This window comes from Pimephales promelas, chromosome 2, assembly GCF_988280905.1.
Source record: "Pimephales promelas chromosome 2, fPimPro1.hap1.1, whole genome shotgun sequence".
NCBI classification, from domain to species: domain Eukaryota; kingdom Metazoa; phylum Chordata; class Actinopteri; order Cypriniformes; family Leuciscidae; genus Pimephales; species Pimephales promelas.
The window spans coordinates 40873327-40893176 of NC_142770.1; the positions used below are offsets into that span (position 1 = coordinate 40873327).

At 44.9% G+C, this 19850-nt stretch overlaps 1 protein-coding gene and 1 pseudogene across 1 annotated transcript; both read left to right on the plus strand.

Moving 5' to 3' along the window:
- Positions 1-837: 837 nt before the first annotated feature.
- Positions 838-5064, plus strand: LOC148997410 (G2/M phase-specific E3 ubiquitin-protein ligase-like). The gene is made up of 2 exons (XM_089119967.1): positions 838-1075; positions 4082-5064. The coding sequence occupies exons 1-2, from the start codon at positions 838-840 to the stop codon at positions 4366-4368; spliced, it is 525 nt and encodes a 174-aa protein (XP_088976093.1). The 3' UTR covers positions 4369-5064.
- A 3683-nt stretch (positions 5065-8747) lies between these two features.
- LOC148997411 (uncharacterized) lies at positions 8748-19666 on the plus strand (annotated as a pseudogene).
- The last annotated feature ends 184 nt before the right edge of the window (positions 19667-19850 follow it).

The window sequence follows — 19850 nt, forward strand, 5'->3', positions numbered from 1 at the left end:
AAACACAATTTCTAGAAATAAGTCGATTTTTAAAAAGAAATAAATTGTTTTTATGTATTATTCAATTAAAATGGAATCCAGAAAACTTAAAACAGAAAACTGAATTTTAAAAAAATAAAATAAAGAGTATTATTTTTTATTGCCATATACTGTTCAAATTGACAGAAACAAAAGGGCTATAATCCTAATAAAACCTCTTATCTTACCAACTTCAACTTTTAGATCCAAAGGGCAGAGACCGTCGAAGAGGCCCGCACAGCCATGGTAGAGGCATCAAACAGCCTCCACATGCTTGGTTCATTGTGTAGGGTTTCGAACCTACAGGAAAGAGATGACCTGGTCCAGGCAGCTCTAACCTATTATGTGGAGGGATGGATAGAGATGCCCCTAAAACAGTAAGATTAACTGCTTGATCACTCATTCAGGATGAATACATATATTGACGTTAAAATTAAAGATAAAAAAAATTAACTCACTTTAGGGGTTGTCTATAAATTTGTTTTGCATGCCAAATATTGATATAACCCTACTGTTGATATTACACACATACAGTACATATATATATATATATATATATATATATATATGTGTGTGTGTGTGTGTGTGTGTGTGTGTGTGTGTGAAGAGTTCAGATGCAAAAGCCTCTAAGTGCCATTTGAAATTTTCTTCGAGAATGATAATTTTTATCAAGCTTGTATATTTTAGTTCAGTAAAATGGCAATGAAGATTACCTATTAATTGTCATTTAAGTGAAATTACTGAACTCTTCATATATATATATATATATATATATTACACATGTTATATATAAAACCCTACATGTTTGCATCTGAGAACATGTGTACTTATCTTACTGAAAGATTGAAAGAAGGACTGAAGACGCTAGGGGTCCTGAATGCTCTAGAGGTGCACTCTTCATCTATGGAGGAACTGTTTTGTGGTGGAGCACCCCCCTTGTTGGCTGCCTCCTTGCTTGACCTCTTCACAATTGAGTATTCTCAAAGAGGAAGCAGTAGGAGGGCTCTGGAGGAGGTCACAATTGGCTACTGGCGGGACTGGATAATTCAAGTTGAAGGTGAGTTCATATAATTATAAATTTGCTATATTATTTTGTTATTGAATATATTTACAAGTTATGCTATTCCTATGCTATAGGAATGTGCTGAAGCCCAAATATGAATATAACACATTCTACGAAGCAAATTATTTACAATATAATTACCCAAATGTATAATTGCAGAGAACGGGAAAGACATTGAAATATATTTTTTCCTCCCATCTCAATTTTTTTTCCATCATGTAGGCGCTCTGTAGAATGTTTAAAGGTATAGCGGAGGATTTTCTTTTTCCGGGTGGGTAGTCTATACTATTGGTCGATCTAAGTGTCAATCATTCTGGTGATATGTTTACGTAAGGCCGTCGTACGTGCTCGTCCCTATGTAGTTTTCACTTTCATGTGTATTATGTCGGAGTTACGGTTTCAGCCATTCCTTTAAAAATGGCTGAGGGTCGAAAGAGAAAAAAAATGTATACGAAGTGTATGATAAGAAGAGAAAGGCCGCAGAATATAGAAACAAGACCAGAGTGATTTTGGGTGAATATCACACGCTGGCGTGCGCTAAAAGCACAGGTTGGGCTTCTCACTGATGCCGCAGTCGCGAAGATTCTACCAGACAGGTAAAGTTTGTCACGCTATTTGGAGAAATCCATTTAAAATCACTAGTAAAAGTTAATGCAAGCTACTTAGCAATGCTAGCCCTGGCACAAGTCATGCACCGCATAGACACGGTAAACATCTCAATTTGTCTAAAGTAGCCTTTTGACCAAAATGGTAAATGGTATCACGCTGAAATATTCTAAAACCTTGCGTGTTCATGTGTTCATATTCTAAAACCTTGTGTGTTTATTATTACACAAATGCAACAAGCTACTTCTCCATACGCAACTATTAGGGGTGTAACGGTACACAAAAATCACGGTTCGGTACGTTTTCGATACAGCAAAAAGAAAGAAATGCCAGAGAAATTTCCTATTTGTTTAAAGAAAAAATATTTTTAAATAAGTGTGAGTTTTCCTAGATCTTGAAACTTTTAGGTTTATAAATGGGGGTCATCTTTGAAGGATGAACAAATAATGTTTTGGTCATCACATTAAAAATAACATTTAAATATATATTTATTTATATAATATTTGAATTTTGAAGAGCTGGAAAAAGATGTGTGAAGTACTTGAAAGCATTTCACCATTCCAGCCAAACTGGTTCCAGTTAGTGTTACTATATTAAATCCATGGTGAATGTTGCTGGTCTGTGGACGAAAGTATTACTAGTTCATTCACGGCACAATGTTTCTCCTGGTTTCCATGACAGCGCTGTTTGATCTAATAGAGATCTACGGTTAATAACGGAGAAATGTGAACGCTTCTCACTAGATCTCGCAGCGATGTTATTACCTCAGTGGCGAATTCAAATGTGTTCTTTACCGGATCTCTTAGCGCTGTGTAACAGTGTTGCTTGATCGAGATCGGCTCGCGCTGCACAGATGTTGCTGGTCCGAACTGATAAACGATCCGTGAAGCACATAACGAGTAGCGCAGTTTCGTTCTGCTTTCTTTACACTTGCCATTTGATGTTGCGCAACGTTGTGTTGGCCGCGTCAGCACGAATTTTGCCGGCAGGAAAAATGGTCCAAGCAATCGTTCGGTTTGTATGCGTACCGAACCGGAAGCCTCGAACCGAAACGGTTCAATACGAATACATGTACCGTTACACCCCTAGCAACTATGTATAAAAATAACTTATTAATACGTATTAACAATGAGAGATATTAGGTTAAGGACCAACGTAATAGCACTGCTTATATGTTGCTATGTAACGTAATTGCGATTTGCAAAATAGTTTCCTCAGAATGTATTTCGTGTGATACAGGGTTGGACATATCATGTCTTGAGTCCTCGGTCACTCAATCGATCAGTATAATAAGTAAATAAAACACGGAGGGACATTTGACATGTTGTCTTTTTTATGAATATTTTTGAGTTAGTTTACAATTTGCAACATAATTGTGCAAGGCGTAATAGTAGGCGTTCCCTCTCGGGAGTGTTGTGTTTGTGCATGTGCATTTTTTTTTTTTTTTATATTGGAGAGGCGGGTCTTCTCTAAAATTCGGAAAGATCCTCCGCTATACCTTTAGTTTTCTTTTCTGAACATGGTATTTGGGCTTCAGGTACATCCCAACTATTAAGTCAGTAACCTGGTATTGAGGTTTTAATTGTAAGTATCTAATGATACAAATCCAACTGTAACGGGAAACCGGACTCGGAGACAGAGAGATTTGTGAAGCAGACAGGTAATTTATTGCATAGAGTGAAGATGACAGCATGCAGGCATGTAATGCAATATTGGTAGTGAAATGTAATTATTTGGTGGAGCTATATGTAATGATGACATTTTATTTGTACCCTCACTCAATTTGGAAGAACTACAATGGTTGGGTTGTAGTTTCAATAAACACCATCATCTAATAACTGCACACCTGGGGTGCGTTTCCCGAAAGCATCGTTGGTAACTATGGTCGCAAGTTGGTCGCAATTTCCATTGAAGTCTATTGGTAACGACGGAACTTGCGACCATAGTTGGCTAACGATGCTTTCGGGAAAATCACCCCCCTGGTTGATTAACAAAAAATGTTTTGTTCATGTCAATTGATAAAAAAAAAACTTATGTTTTTTATTGTTCAGTCTCTTAGTTTTCAAACATTTGTTTTAAATAATTAAAGTGTATATCTATTAGACATGTCTGTCATTTGTTATTAAATTGCAATATTGTATAATATGCAAAAACAACCACAATAAAAAAGAATTGGCTCTTAAACATATTGACCAGTTCTCAAAATATTAATATATAGAATAAATGCTCATATTGTACAATAAGACATTACTGTTGTATCACAAATGTTGTCAAATAAAAATATGTGATAATGTGTTAAATGTCAGGTTGTAACTGTAGGTGTTAATGATTAGAATGTTTGTGTGTCAATCTGTTTTTTTTTTAAAGATTGTTTGTTTGCTTTGTATGTTACAGATGGAGATGCAGCAGTGGAGCTAGAAGGTGGAGAAAAAATTGAAATCACCCTAGAAGATGTGCTTGTGTTTATTGCTTCTGGGGCATCTGCCATACCTCCATTTGGATTTGTAGAGAATCCTACCATTACATTCCTTCACGAGGACCTGAATGGCAACCGGCGGATGTTCCCAGAAGCAAACACTTGTGCTATTACCCTGAAGTTGCCCATTGGGCATGAGTATGAAGACTTTTGTCATTTTATGACGTCTGGAATAATACAGTCTCCTGTGTTTGGGGTAGCCTAAAAAACCCACTCTGGCATGGCTGATCGTTCCCCAGCTGGCCCGATGTTGCTGTTGTTTTTATTATTATTTTTTTCTCTCCATTGTTTATACTTCTTTATATTGTGTATTGTTTGCTTATGCTAAAATTGTGTTCAAGTGTTCATTATTTGTAGATTAGATACTATAAATATTACATTGTATGCCCTAAACCTTGACTGGTTGTTTTTCTTTATACCTTATTTATTTAAGTATGATATGATAAATATAAATAATAATAATTAGTTATATAGCGCTTTTCTCTGCTCTCAAAGCGCTTTACTTTGAAGGGGGGAAGCCATAGTGCACCAGAACGCCCACCACACACCAGCTTACTGGTGATGAAGCCAATTGGTATATATGGGGATGATTAGGAGGCCATGATGGACAGAGGCCACTGGGCAAATTTGGCCAGGATGCCCGGGTTACACCCCTACTCTTTCAAAAGACGTCTTGGGATTTTTAATGACCACAGAGAGTCAGGACCTCAGTTTAACGTCTTATCCGAAGGATTGTGGTCTTTGACAGTATAGTATCCCCATTACTATACTGGGGCATTAGGACCAACACAGACCACAGGGTGAGCGCCCCCTGCTGGCCTCACTTATACCTCTTCCAGCAGCAACCTGGATTTCCAAGGAGTCTCCCATCCAGGTACTAACCAGGCTCAGCCCTGCTTAGCTTCAGTGAGCGACCAGTCTTGGGCTACAGGGTGAAATGGCTGCTATTGGATGATATTGGTTAATCATAAAAGTATTGTAAACATGATTGTTATGCCATAGCTGTAGTCAGAGTAGAGTTTACAATGTAACTACAGTGGCAAAGGTTGATTTGACTTCTAATTGATGTCTATCTGTTCTTACAAGAATTCCAGTGGTGACAGAAATTTATAACAATACAGATTGTGCAAATACATGGAGCAATATGGAATGAAAAACGTGTACTTTATTAACTGCGAAATAGTTAAGTGAATGTTTGTTTTTACTGTAATTCTTATATTTATGTAACAAATTTGTTTAATTCCCAGGATTTAAAGATTTAGTGTAGCATTTATGATTATTGTGTGTTTGTGTGTGCTTTCTTAAGAGCATAGTAAAGCTATGGGTATCATGTATAAATAGGTAGACATGAATAAGACCAGCATGCAGGCTAGACCATTATTGTTATTGAGATAATACAATTGATATAACAAAGTTTTCGTTTTTACAATTTTTCCATTTTTATTTTGATTCAGACTAAGTTACTTTTTAATTGATTGCACTTGAGCAAACGTCACCAAACCTATGCACCAAACCAACCCCACGTCAATCTGATCGTACACCTCCAGTGATTTCCAGACTCGGAATTGCTCACATGTGTAAAAACTCCTCACCAATACCTGTCATTTTGTTCATACAGGACATTATACAAACTGCAATGTGTTAACTTATATTTGTTTACACTCGCAATAAAACACAACATTGTGCTTTTGTCAAACAAATTCGTGCGTGTTTTGAGTGAGTTTCTTTCCTGTTTATGCTCGCCAGCCATAATCTCCGTCGTTGTTCGGACAAAAGCTTAGTCTTCTCACATCCATACGGCGTCTAATGACGGGTATAGTGTAAAATCCCGATTTAATTGAACATCCGGCACGATTTTATCATCCATTGACCCAGCAGGAGATGAGCATTTTCACTTTATAGCACGAAACTCATTTCACTTCAGGTAAAAGCTCCAGGTTTACACAGGCTATGAATGTTTGATTGTCGGCCTAGACAATTTATTTATTATCAGAGGAGTTTTCGCAGGAGTTCCATCAGTCGCTAAATAAAAAGAGAATACTTTGTTCTCTTTCTTTATAATATATTCACACTTTAAATAAAATAGTTTTGTTTGTCATAAACGAAAAAGTGAATCCAAACTGTTCTGTGGGTCAGTAATTTCCTATTTAGAAAGTGGAGATGGTCAAATAAATGCTGCTCTGCTGCCACATACTGATTAAAGTGTTCATCTCATCTTATTCTGTTTAAAGTGTTTGTTTTTCCTGCAGGTGAAAACTATGCAGCGTTTGCTCCTCTTACTGTATTTATATGGGCTGTCAACTGTTTTGCCTGACTTGGGCGAGATTTTTCTATGCTCTCAACGGTAGCAAAAAATGTGTAGTATGACTAGACGACATTTATAGGCTTTATAAAAACTTTAGTGTAGCTCTATTAAATAGTACATTTATGTTATTAAACATTTTTAATTTAAATGATTAATTACTTGTTCAGAATAAGAATAGCAGTAGCCTGATCCAAGCAATCACAGGCTAACTAATTTTAGTTTAAAATCCAACAAACTCTAAAATGGTTTCTGGTTAATTAATGCTGGATGCAGCATGAGTGAACTCGAGGCATGCAGACTGTTGCTGCAGAGCATTAACACATCTGAAACACACTAATATATAATGATAAGACTCAGTTTTTCTGAATTTTTTTTAGCCCATTTTATTTTTTTATCTCTGAAGATCGAATAATCAAAATACATGCCATAGACTTTTATTAAAAAGTTACATCTATCATTGGGATACCAAATGTATGGTACATTACCAGACATTCAGCATAATAAAAATAAGTGTATCATAGTCCTACATAAAATGTGCCAAAATAAGTCTTGTTTGTAAACTTAGATTGTGGCAGACGGGCAGACGTGCAGACGCGCAGACGTGCAGACGGGCAGACGTTCAGAGGCGCAGACGGGCAGACGGGCAGACGTGCAGACGTTCAGACGGGCAGACGTGCAGACGTTCAGACGGGCAGACGTAATCCACACGTTAAACTTAAACTTTTAACGTGACTCCGCCGTGACGTCTGCATAGATCAACAGCTACACGTTATTGACGCGTCTACGTGACGTGATATTTGCGTGTACGTCTCCATATAAAACAAATGGAGACGTACACGCACGTATTCACGTGTGTTATCTGTCTTGCTTGTCAGTCTCGTCGCCGAATGGAACATTCCGAGCGCCATAAAAGTACACGACTGTCGACTTCGGTAGGTTATCCGTGGCAGTATCCACTCGCCATATGCAGACGGGCAGACGTAATCCACACGTTAAACTTTTAACGTGACGCCGCCGTGACGTCTGCATAGATCAACAGCTACACGTTATTGACGTGTCTACGTGACGTGATATTTGCGTGTACGTCTCCATATAAAACAAATGGTATGGAAAGCCAAATGGTTCACATTTCGCCACTTTCCAAACGCGTTTTGTTAAATAAGCGCCGTAAAAAGCGCTTTTTACGCCGTCTAAAAGTGAAACGCCGTCAAAAACGCCGTGGAATACACCAATGACGACGTATTACACGGCGTTTTACTGTACATGGGAAGCGCCGCTTTTAATGCCGTTCATCTTGCCAAATGACGGGTAAAAAACGCTGTTTTGGTTAAACAGAGCGCACGTTATTTTACGACGTTTTGCTAATAGTATAATGAGCCACGCCCACTGTTTTACACAGCCAGTGAGTTTGAACTGTTCTCTCCCAATCAATGATGAACTGAGGCAGACCCAGTGGCGCAAAAAGTGGGTATGCGCTATATGCGGCGCATAGGGGCGCAGCACAATGAGGGGCGCCAAAGCGATGGTAAAAAAAAAACAAAAATTATATATTGGCTATATTGTATTTCTATATGTAGCTGCCGTTGTGCATTTCTAAATCATTTCTGCATTCCTTCAATGTTATATAAAATTGTAGAGGACTAACAGCCAGGCTAGAGTAGGCGCCCTCATGGAGAAGGGGGGCGGGTAATATCGCGAGCGGGCGGGGGCGCCGTGAGCGCTGAGCGAGCAGGTACAAGTAGTGAGTTGTCGTCGAAAAAGATGGATAAAACAAAATGCTGTGGGGCTAAAAATAGAAAAAGAAAGAGAGAAAAGGAGATGGCATGTCAATTGATGCGACAGCAGCTAAATAACTGCATGCATTGCTGAAAGCCAACAGGTAGGATTTAAAATGTGACATAGGCATGTAGGCTATCTACAGTATTGTCACAGTCCTCCGTCTGCACCAGTCTGTCTTGTCTTCAGCACTACACTTCCCAGGATCCTCTCGTCACCCTATCCCGTGTTCACTCCCTCATCAGCCACCTGTTCCTCGTCATCGTCATCTGTTTCACCTGTTCTCACCCCATTATGTTTGATTATTCTGTGTATTTAGTTCCCTCTGTTTTACTCAATGGTTGTCGGTCGTTGTTAATGTCACCCTGTGTTCCGCCTGCCTGTATCCTGTGATTTATGATTAAAACCTTTTGTATTGGAGCTTTCTGGACTCTGCCTGTTCGTTCCTTCTGCCTGAACCCGCACCCGTGACAGAACGACCGACCAACATTTAACTGAGAATTATGGACCTTCCAGCGGTAAGCCTCCTCTATCTGGACCAGGAAGACCACTCCCTGGAGTCCCATACCAGGGACTTTCTGGAGTTGGCGTTCCACACTCACTATTCGGACCGCTCGCTGTGTGTTTTCTACATCGCCAGCCTCAGCGAGCGGTCCCGGGCACGCCTCCCAGGGAGCGGTCCAGCAGATGATTTCCTCGCCTGTGTGGAGTGGGTGCTGGTGTGCTGTGAATCCCCATTCTACGTGGAAGAAGTCACCAGCACCACTCCAAACCCTGAACCCTCATCTTCTCTGGTCACCGTCAGCCCAGCCGAGTCCGCGCTCACCGTCAGCCCTGCCGAGCCCGCGCTCACCGTCAGCCCTGCCGAGCCCGCGCTCACCGTCAGCCCTGCCGAGCCCGCGCTCACCGTCAGCCCTGCCAGGCATGCGCGCACCGTCAGCCCTCCCGAGCCGAAACTCCCCTCACCGCTGGTTCCGCCCAGATCCTCAGAGACTTCACAGCTGGTTCCGCCCAGCTCTCCAGAGACTGAATGCTCTTCACCGCTGGGTCCGTCCAGCTCTCCAGAGACTCAATGCTCTCCACTGCTGGTTCCGTCCAGCCCACCCGAGACTGTAAGCTCTTCACTGCTGGTTCCGTCCAGCTCTCTAGAGACTGTATGCTCTTCACTGCTGGTTCCGTCCAGCTCACCAGAGAATGAATGCTCTTCACTGCTGGTTCCGTCCAGCCCACCAGAGAATGAATGCTCTTCACTGCTGGTTCCGTCCAGCTCACCAGAGAATGACTGCTCTTCACTGCTGGTTCCGTCCAGCCCACCAGAGACTGAATGCTTTTCACTGCTGGTTCCGTCCAGCCCTCCAGAGACTGTATGCTCTTCACTGCTGGTTCCGTCCAGCCCTCCAGAGACTGAAGGCTCTTCACTGCTGGTTCCGTCCAGCTCTCCAGAGACTGTATGCTCTTCACTGCTGGTTCCGTCCAGCTCACCAGAGAATGAATGCTCTTCACTGCTGGTTCCGTCCAGCTCACCAGAGAATGAATGCTCTTCACTGCTGGTTCCGTCCAGCCCACCAGAGACTGAATGCTCTTCACTGCTGGTTCCGTCCAGCTCACCAGAGAATGAATGCTCTTCACTGCTGGTTCCGTCCAGCTCACCAGAGAATGAATGCTCTTCACTGCTGGTTCCGTCCAGCCCACCAGAGACTGAATGCTCTTCACTGCTGGTTCCGTCCAGCCCTCCAGAGACGGTATGCTCTTCACTGCTGGTTCCGCCCAGCTCACCAGAGAATGAATGCTCTTCACTGCTGGTTCCGTCCAGCTCTCCAGAGACTGTATGCTCTTCACTGCTGGTTCCGTCCAGCTCACCAGAGAATGAATGCTCTTCACTGCTGGTTCCGTCCAGCTCACCAGAGAATGACTGCTCTTCACTGCTGGTTCCGTCCAGCCCACCAGAGACTGAATGCTTTTCACTGCTGGTTCCGTTCAGCCCTCCAGAGACTGTATGCTCTTCACTGCTGGTTCCGTCCAGCCCTCCAGAGACTGAAGGCTCTTCACTGCTGGTTCCGTCCAGCTCTCCAGAGACTGTATGCTCTTCACTGCTGGTTCCGTCCAGCTCACCAGAGAATGAATGCTCTTCACTGCTGGTTCTGTCCAGCCCTCCAGAGACTGAAGGCTCTTCACTGCTGGTTCCGTCCAGCTCTCCAGAGACTGTATGCTCTTCACTGCTGGTTCCGTCCAGCTCACCAGAGAATGAATGCTCTTCACTGCTGGTTCCGTCCAGCCCACCAGAGACTGAATGCTCTTCACTGCTGGTTCCGTCCAGCCCTCCAGAGACGGTATTCTCTTCACTGCTGGTTCCGCCCAGCTCACCAGAGAATGAATGCTCTTCACTGCTGGTTCCGTCCAGCCCACCAGAGACTGAATGCTCTTCACTGCTGGTTCCGTCCAGCCCTCCAGAGACTGTATGCTCTTCACTGCTGGTTCCGTCCAGCTCACCAGAGAATGAATGCTCTTCACTGCTGGTTCCGTCCAGCTCACCAGAGAATGAATGCTCTTCACTGCTGGTTCCGTCCAGCCCTCCAGAGACTGAAGGCTCTTCACTGCTGGTTCCGTCCAGCTCTCCAGAGACTGTATGCTCTTCACTGCTGGTTCCGTCCAGCTCACCAGAGAATGAATGCTCTTCACTGCTGGTTCCGTCCAGCTCACCAGAGAATGAATGCTCTTCACTGCTGGTTCCGTCCAGCCCACCAGAGAATGAATGCTCTTCACTGCTGGTTCCGTCCAGCCCTCCAGAGACTGTATGCTCTTCACTGCTGGTTCCGTCCAGCCCTCCAGAGACTGAAGGCTCTTCACTGCTGGTTCCGTCCAGCTCTCCAGAGACTGTATGCTCTTCACTGCTGGTTCCGTCCAGCTCACCAGAGAATGAATGCTCTTCACTGCTGGTTCCGTCCAGCTCACCAGAGAATGAATGCTCTTCACTGCTGGTTCCGTCCAGCCCACCAGAGAATGAATGCTCTTCACTGCTGGTTCCGTCCAGCCCTCCAGAGACTGTATGCTCTTCACTGCTGGTTCCGTCCAGCCCTCCAGAGACTGAAGGCTCTTCACTGCTGGTTCCGTCCAGCTCTCCAGAGACTGTATGCTCTTCACTGCTGGTTCCGTCCAGCCCACCAGAGAATGAATGCTCTTCACTGCTGGTTCCGTCCAGCCCACCAGAGACTGAATGCTCTTCACTGCTGGTTCCGTCCAGCTCACCAGAGAATGAATGCTCTTCACTGCTGGTTCCGTCCAGCCCACCAGAGACTGAATGCTCTTCACTGCTGGTTCCGTCCAGCCCTCCAGAGACAGTATGCTCTTCACTGCTGGTTCCGCCCAGCTCACCAGAGAATGAATGCTCTTCACTGCTGGTTCCGTCCAGCTCACCAGAGAATGAATGCTCTTCACTGCTGGTTCCGTCCAGCCCACCAGAGACTGAATGCTCTTCACTGCTGGTTCCGTCCAGCCCTCCAGAGACTGTATGCTCTTCACTGCTGGTTCCGTCCAGCCCTCCAGAGACTGAAGGCTCTTCACTGCTGGTTCCGTCCAGATCTCCAGAGACTGTATGCTCTTCACTGCTGGTTCCGTCCAGCTCACCAGAGAATGAATGCTCTTCACTGCTGGTTCCGTCCAGCTCACCAGAGAATGAATGCTCTTCACTGCTGGTTCCGTCCAGCCCACCAGAGAATGAATGCTCTTCACTGCTGGTTCCGTCCAGCCCACCAGAGACTGAATGCTCTTCACTGCTGGTTCCGTCCAGCTCACCAGAGAATGAATGCTCTTCACTGCTGGTTCCGTCCAGCCCTCCAGAGACTGTATGCTCTTCACTGCTGGTTCCGTCCAGCCCTCCAGAGACTGAAGGCTCTTCACTGCTGGTTCCGTCCAGCTCTCCAGAGACTGTATGCTCTTCACTGCTGGTTCCGTCCAGCTCACCAGAGAATGAATGCTCTTCACTGCTGGTTCCGTCCAGCTCACCAGAGAATGAATGCTCTTCACTGCTGATTCCGTCCAGCCCACCAGAGACTGAATGCTCTTCACTGCTGGTTCCGTCCAGCCCACCAGAGACTGTATGCTCTTCACTGCTGGTTCCGTCCAGCCCTCCAGAGACTGAATGCTCTTCACTGCTGGTTCCGTCCAGCCCTCCAGAGACTGTATGCTCTTCACTGCTGGTTCCGTCCAGCCCACCAGAGACTGTATGCTCTTCACTGCTGGTTCCGTCCAGCCCTCCAGAGAATGAATGCTCTTCACTGCTGGTTCCGTCCAGCCCACCAGAGACTGAATGCTCTTCACTGCTGGTTCCGTCCAGCCCTCCAGAGACTGTATGCTCTTCACTGCTGGTTCCGTCCAGCCCTCCAGAGACTGTATGCTCTTCACTGCTGGTTCCGTCCAGCCCACCAGAGACTGTATGCTCTTCACTGCTGGTTCCGTCCAGCCCTCCAGAGACTGTATGCTCTTCACTGCTGGTTCCGTCCAGCCCACCAGAGACTGTATGCTCTTCACTGCTGGTTCCGTCCAGCCCACCAGAGACTGTATGCTCTTCACTGCTGGTTCCGTCCAGCCCTCCAGAGACTGTATGCTCTTCACTGCTGGTTCCGTCCAGCCCACCAGAGACTGTATGCTCTTCACTGCTGGTTCCGTCCAGCCCTCCAGAGACTGTATGCTCTTCACTGCTGGTTCCGTCCAGCCCACCAGAGACTGTATGCTCTTCACTGCTGGTTCCGTCCAGCCCACCAGAGACTGAATGCTCTTCACTGCTGGTTCCGTCCAGCCCTCCAGAGACTGTATGCTCTTCACTGCTGGTTCCGTCCAGCCCACCAGAGACTGTATGCTCTTCACTGCTGGTTCCGTCCAGCCCTCCAGAGAATGAATGCTCTTCACTGCTGGTTCCGTCCAGCCCACCAGAGACTGAATGCTCTTCACTGCTGGTTCCGTCCAGCCCTCCAGAGACTGTATGCTCTTCACTGCTGGTTCCGTCCAGCCCACCAGAGACTGTATGCTCTTCACTGCTGGTTCCGTCTAGCCCTCCAGAGACTGAATGCTCTGCACTGCTGGTTCCGTCCAGCCCTCCAGAGACTGAATGCTCTTCCCTGCTGGTTCCGTCCAGCCCTCCAGAGACAGTATGCTCTTCACTGCTGGTTCCGTCCAGCACTCCAGAGGCTGAATGCTCTTTACTGCTGGTTCCGTCCAGCCCTCTAGAGACTGTATGCTCTTCACTGCTGGTACCGTCCAGCCCTCCAGAGACTGAACGCTCTTCTCTGCTGGTTCCGGCCAGCCCTCCAGAGACTGAATGCTCGGCACTGCTGGTTCCGTCCAGTCTCTCCGAGCCCGAGCGCTCTTCTTCGCCGGGCCCGACCAGCCCAGCCCCAGAGACCGCCCAGCCTGCTCCGCCCTGGTCTCGCCCTCAGCCTGCTCCGCCCTGGCCACGCCCTCAGCCTGCTCCGCCCTGGCCACGCCCTCAGTCTGCTTTGCCCTGGTCTCGCCCTCAGCCTGCTCCGCCCTGGCCACGCCCTCAGCCTGCTCCGCCCTGGCCACGCCCTCAGCCTGCTCCGCCCTGGCCACGCCCTCAGCCTGCTCCGCCCTGGCCACGCCCTCAGCCTGCTCCGTCCTGGCCACGCCCTCAGCCTGCTCCGCCCTGGTCTCGCCCTCAGCCTGCTCCGCCCTGGCCCCGCCCTCAGCCTGCTCCGCCCTGGTCTCGCCATCAGCCTGCTCCGCCCTGGCCACGCCCTCAGTCTGCTTTGCCCTGGTCTCGCCCTCAGCCTGCTCCGCCCTGGCCACGCCCTCAGCCTGCTCCGCCCTGGCCACGCCCTCAGCCTGCTCCGTCCTGGCCACGCCCTCAGCCTGCTCCGCCCTGGTCTCGCCCTCAGCCTGCTCCGCCCTGGCCCCGCCCTCAGCCTGCTCCGCCCTGGCCACGCCCTCAGCCTGCTCCGCCCTGGCCACGCCCTCAGCCTGCTCCGCCCTGGCCACGCCCTCAGCCTGCTCCGTCCTGGCCACGCCCTCAGCCTGCTCCGCCCTGGTCTCGCCCTCAGCCTGCTCCGCCCTGGCCACGCCCTCAGCCTGCTCCGCCCTGGCCACGCCCTCAGCCTGCTCCGCCCTGGCCACGCCCTCAGCCTGCTTTGCCCTGGTCTCGCCCTCAGCCTGCTCCGTCCTGGCCACGCCCTCAGCCTGCTCCGCCCTGGTCTCGCCCTCAGCCTGCTCCGCCCTGGCCCCGCCCTCAGCCTGCTCCGCCCTGGCCACGCCCTCAACCTGCTCCGCCCTGGCCACGCCCTCAGCCTGCTTCGCCCTGGTCTCGCCATCAGCCTGCTCCGCCCTGGCCACGCCCCTCTCAGGCCCCAGTTCGTCCCCCCTCCTTCCTCTGTTCAGCGGCGTGAGGTCACGCCTCCCGGGAGGGGGGAGTTCTGTCACAGTCCTCCGTCTGCACCAGTCTGTCTTGTCTTCAGCACTACACTTCCCAGGATCCTCTCGTCACCCTATCCCGTGTTCACTCCCTCATCAGCCACCTGTTCCTCGTCATCGTCATCTGTTTCACCTGTTCTCACCCCATTATGTTTGATTATTCTGTGTATTTAGTTCCCTCTGTTTTACTCAATGGTTGTCGGTCGTTGTTAATGTCACCCTGTGTTCCGCCTGCCTGTATCCTGTGATTTATGATTAAAACCTTTTGTATTGGAGCTTTCTGGACTCTGCCTGTTCGTTCCTTCTGCCTGAACCCGCACCCGTGACAAGTATATCTCTGTGGCCATCGGGACTACCGGGAGATTCCCGCTGGGCCGACGTGCTTTTCAGCCAATACATTTCATCCTTTTTTAATTTATTTGTCTTAACGGCCCAAAAAACTCATACATCGGCGGCCCATTTGTTTGTTGTTTGTTTTTTTGCTTAATTGGCGGCGCTGTGTTGGTGTAATGCATTGGTCAAAAAAAGTCAGCTTTAGTTTTTTTTTTCTGACACACTGGCCCATGAAACATGTCATTATGCGCTTATATCTTTCAAGTACAGAAATTAGTGCAAAACTAATTATGAAAGTTTCCTTTATTTTTCTGTGTATTTGTTTTACAATAGCCTTTATGGCTATTACTATCATGGGATTAGAGCCCGTTTGGGATTAATATTATAACTATTATTATGTAGTAGTGTAATGTAGACAGACACTAACTAAAAGAGGTTCAAATTTTTCTTTGTTTAATTTGCACCCTGAATATGGGTTGGAGCTTTTAATTTTGAACTCTCAAAGTGCACCAGACTGCTGAATTTAACATTACAGAACACAAAATTTTCTTACGGGGGAGCATGCCCCCCAACCCCCCTAGAGAAATAGAGGTCCACCTACCACAGTTTTACCAAAAATCCTGTGAGAAACACTGGTATTGCTGTTCCAATGGAGCTTATAATTTTCTGCAGGGGGGTTCATCAAGGTGGAGTAGCTATAGTTTAATTGTGTTAATAAACAACAATTTTGCACTTATTTTTTCTGTTAGCTCGCATTTCTTCCTACTCACTTATTACACAGCACACTTGCATTAAATTTATTTTTCCTTTTTTTTTTATTGGGGGGGGGGCACTAAAATTGTTGCTGCATACCCCTCTGAAACTGGGTAGTTGCGCCCCTGGTCAGACCAGACCAATTCAGCACGGATCATTCATCATTAACATAGGAGCTGGACCTAATGTGATTCAGTCAACTTTAGGTAAGGATTGCTTTCAAACATAAAGCAATTATTGTGTAAAATATCTTCCGCTGCTTATCAATGCCCATACTACGAGATTGGTGTGATTGGTGTACAGGTCATCATAGGTCTTCATCTAAACCAAAATGTATAACACACATTGTATATACCTATGCTTAGCCTATAACAGTGATTAAAGTTAGCGTGTGGCTTGGTAATGAACATATTATAATTATTTTGTGTAGGACCAGGCCTATGCACTTTTTAACAAAGCTCAGTTATGTTATTTATCGCATCTGAGTAGGCTACAAGTATAAAGTTGTTGAGAGAAATAAAATAAGAAAAAATCAAGATAAAGCGCTCTGGTGTGTTAGTTCCATATTACTTTTAAAATACCAGTAAAAACTAGTTACAAACATTATCAACATGTATTTTAGACTATTTCCTCAACAATTCATATTACATTTACCAGTATTTAATGCAAAACAAGAATGAAAACTATAAGTGTAAAGCAAACATAAATTAGTGCCATTCATTAACCCACAAACAACAATGGAAACAATGCAGAGAAGTTTGAAGAGTTTGCAGAGAAGGCTGATCAATGTGCCGGCAGCGGATCTTTTACTCCGTGACATGACGTTAGCAGAATATATTGCAGAAGTAAACGCATGTAGGCAGCATGAACAAGTACAACATTAAACATCTTTGCATTATTATTTAATAGAATGTATTTCATTATAGCCTAAGCCTACAATAAATTATTATCTTCAGTTAGGCCTACTGATATAATCTTTGTTTTATTTACATTTTTTTATGGAAGCTAAGTACTACGTTAAATAGTCTTCATTTTTTTATTTTTGTAGTAAAAATCACTAATCTACATAGTGGACAGACATGGTACAGTAACTGTTCTGACGAGACTTTCTTATCACATTAAAGAGCATTTCATGCATTTTAAATACATTACATTTAAAGTTTTATGGAAAACATAAAATTCCCCTTATTTTATGTTTCTATATCAACCACTTTGTGACTTGATCAGATTAAAATGTATTTATCCTTGTTGTTAATATTGTTGCAGCCAGTTCCAGTTATCAGGCTCCACTTACTTGTAGTGGAGGCAGACAAGCGCCCCATTAGAACCTCACCAGAGAGCAACTTCCTTTTCTTTCCTCGTGTGGTTTTTCTTAGTTCAATACCTGAGATTCTGCAAGTGACTTTGGCTACAGTCAAACAATGCATAAAGTAAGTTACATCAAGATGTAGGCAAATTTCGTTTTAAACTATTTGATGCACATGAAGTGAGCATTGTATTTACATTTATTCATTTGCATTTAACTCATGCATTTCTTTTTAATTCATGCATTCCCTGGGTATCAAACTTGCATTTCTGTAGTGCCATGCTCTACTACTTGAGCTACAAGAACATCTTTAGAATTATCTTGATAATAAACAAGTTATGTTTGAATTGTTTGTTTCAGGAAGTTCAATTTGAATTGGTCTGTGACATATTCTGATGTAACTGATGCCCTCGATGACATGATCAAAGACATTGTGGCTGGGAATGACCAGCTTGGGTCTGAGGCTGTCAGGGCACAGTTACGAGCAGGTGGAGTACGGGTGCAGAGACAGAGCGAGAAAGACTTTAATACCAATCAACCCCAGTGCTGCAGCTCTAAGAGCAATGTCACAAAGAGCACATTGGTGATTGTACAGTGTAGCTGGACCAAACTCCTTTTGGCACCTTGATGGCAACCACAAATTGATAAGGTAGATATACAGGTTACATGGTTCTGCTTTTTTGTATTATACATGTTACTTTTAATAAAGTGTGTAAATTATGTAAGGGTTAATGCCCGACGAGGTGTCCATTGTCAGGTTTTAATGGACGACGGCGAGGCGTAAACCAGCCGACGCACAGCGGAGGACGGTTGCCTCCGCCGAAGTCCATTAAAACCTGACAATGGACACCTCGGAGGGCATTAACCCGCTTATACCATGGTCACTTGCCAAATAAAACATTAGTTTATATTTTAATTAGGCTAAATCTAGTTTTTACAAATAATAACTTGCCTTGCCTGCCTGACTGTTTATTTAGCAACCGGAGATATATATAGTCCGCTTAGCTCGTATCCCTTCAGGTTCACAAATGCATTTTTTTTTTTTTCATGAAACACAAAGGTAGGCATAGTTTTTTTTTAGTTTTTTTTTATTACTCATAAAACAATTAATCAAACAACAATAAAAAAAACAATTAGCTCTGATCTCCAGCGATTTGCGCTTAACGTTATAGAGGGCAATAAATTAATCAGATCAAAGAGAGGGTAATTTGCCTCAGGCTCCTTAGGCTTGAAACGCTGTAACGTTCAGCCTTCTCCTGCCTTGGTTGTCTGGACAGCAGCGTAAAACTCCCGCAGGGTCTCATTCAGGGGTGCGTTTCCCGAAAGCATCGTTATCCAACTATGGTCGCAAGTTACGTCGTTACCAATAGAGTTCAATGGAGCAGAGCAGCAGCGGTGTAATTTTCTCCGTTTTATTTACATTTTTTCTTTCTTCAGCAGCATACCAGTCGTCAAAGTTGCCATATTCTCCATAAATGTTAAAAGAAATAGCACGAAGTCGCTCATTGTTGTATTAGGCTATAATATCTAACGTTAGATGATAGAGCATGTGAGTCTGTTGCTATGGTTACTCACAGCCGTTGTAGGCAGCGCATTTATTTATTAATTTCGAATGGTAAACAGGCAGTTTCACCAGAACTACTTTACTAGGTGTCCTCTATCACTTTTTAACGGACACCCTGCAGCCAATCAGAATCGAGTATTCACCCAGACCATGGTATAAAAAAAGTATTCATGAACTTCCCATTAAGAAAATATTTGAAATAGGAAGATGTAATGTATATATATATTTTTTGTTCTTAACGTATTGTATTATAATAGTGTTTCTCTGTTATGTTTTAGATGGAGAATTGTCATTCATGGTGGTATAAATGGATACAGTCGCCTCTGTCTTCCTCCATGCCTCAAACAACAACCGGAGCAGCACTGTAATGGATTGCTTTTTGAATGCTGTGGCCAGATATGGAGTGCCTTCCAGGGTCAGAACAGATCATGGTATCACAATAATGATGTCTGTGTGATGAACATTTTCAGGGGCTCAGACAGAGGCAGTGCCATCATAGGCAGGAGCACTCATAACCAGCGTATTGAGAGGCTCTGGGGCGACATGTGGCGGGGATTGACTAATGTCTATTATAACCTCTTCCACTTCCTTGAGAGTGAAGGTATAGTGGACATTGACAATGAAATGCATCATCATTATGTCTACTTAACACAGATAACAGGGACTTGACAGCATTCATTCAACAATGGAACAACCATGGCCTGAGAACTGAAAGACATCAGTCCCCAATACAGATTTTTGTCCGAGGCTGCCTGGGACAACAAGGACATAGAACCACAGTGATGCAAGAAATCAGTGGCAGAACAGCTGGGCCAGCAGATTTAATTGTTGTTCACGGACCATCTGAACAAGGAGAAACGACATCAAGAATGCAGGGGGCAGCAAATTTTGACTGGCCAGACGGAGTGCCAGTACCACAGAATCACTACACAGTGAATAACACAACCTTGGAGCAACTTGTTGCACAATTTAATCCACTTGGTGGAGCACAAGCAGAACTTGGATTAGACATAATTCGCAATGTTTTGTCTTTTTTGACATTTTAAAATCAATCGTAAGAAAAGGACGAGTTAATCCTAATAAAGAACTTAAGACTGCATGTTATGGTTGACTTTCATTCAATGGACAAAACAGCGCTAACCTTTTAAGTTTGATTAGATTATGGTCCAATATACATGTTTTCATCCTCTTTTATATTCGTATTCATGATTTATGCATTCTTGATACGAA

Bases quoted from the DNA above. Each gene is read 5' to 3' on its own strand.
- LOC148997410 (XM_089119967.1), top strand. From the start codon at position 838: ATGTGTACTTATCTTACTGAAAGATTGAAAGAAGGACTGAAGACGCTA. The intron at 1,076-4,081 runs GTGAGTTCATAT...TGTATGTTACAG, and splicing joins CTGGATAATTCAAGTTGAAG to ATGGAGATGCAGCAGTGGAG.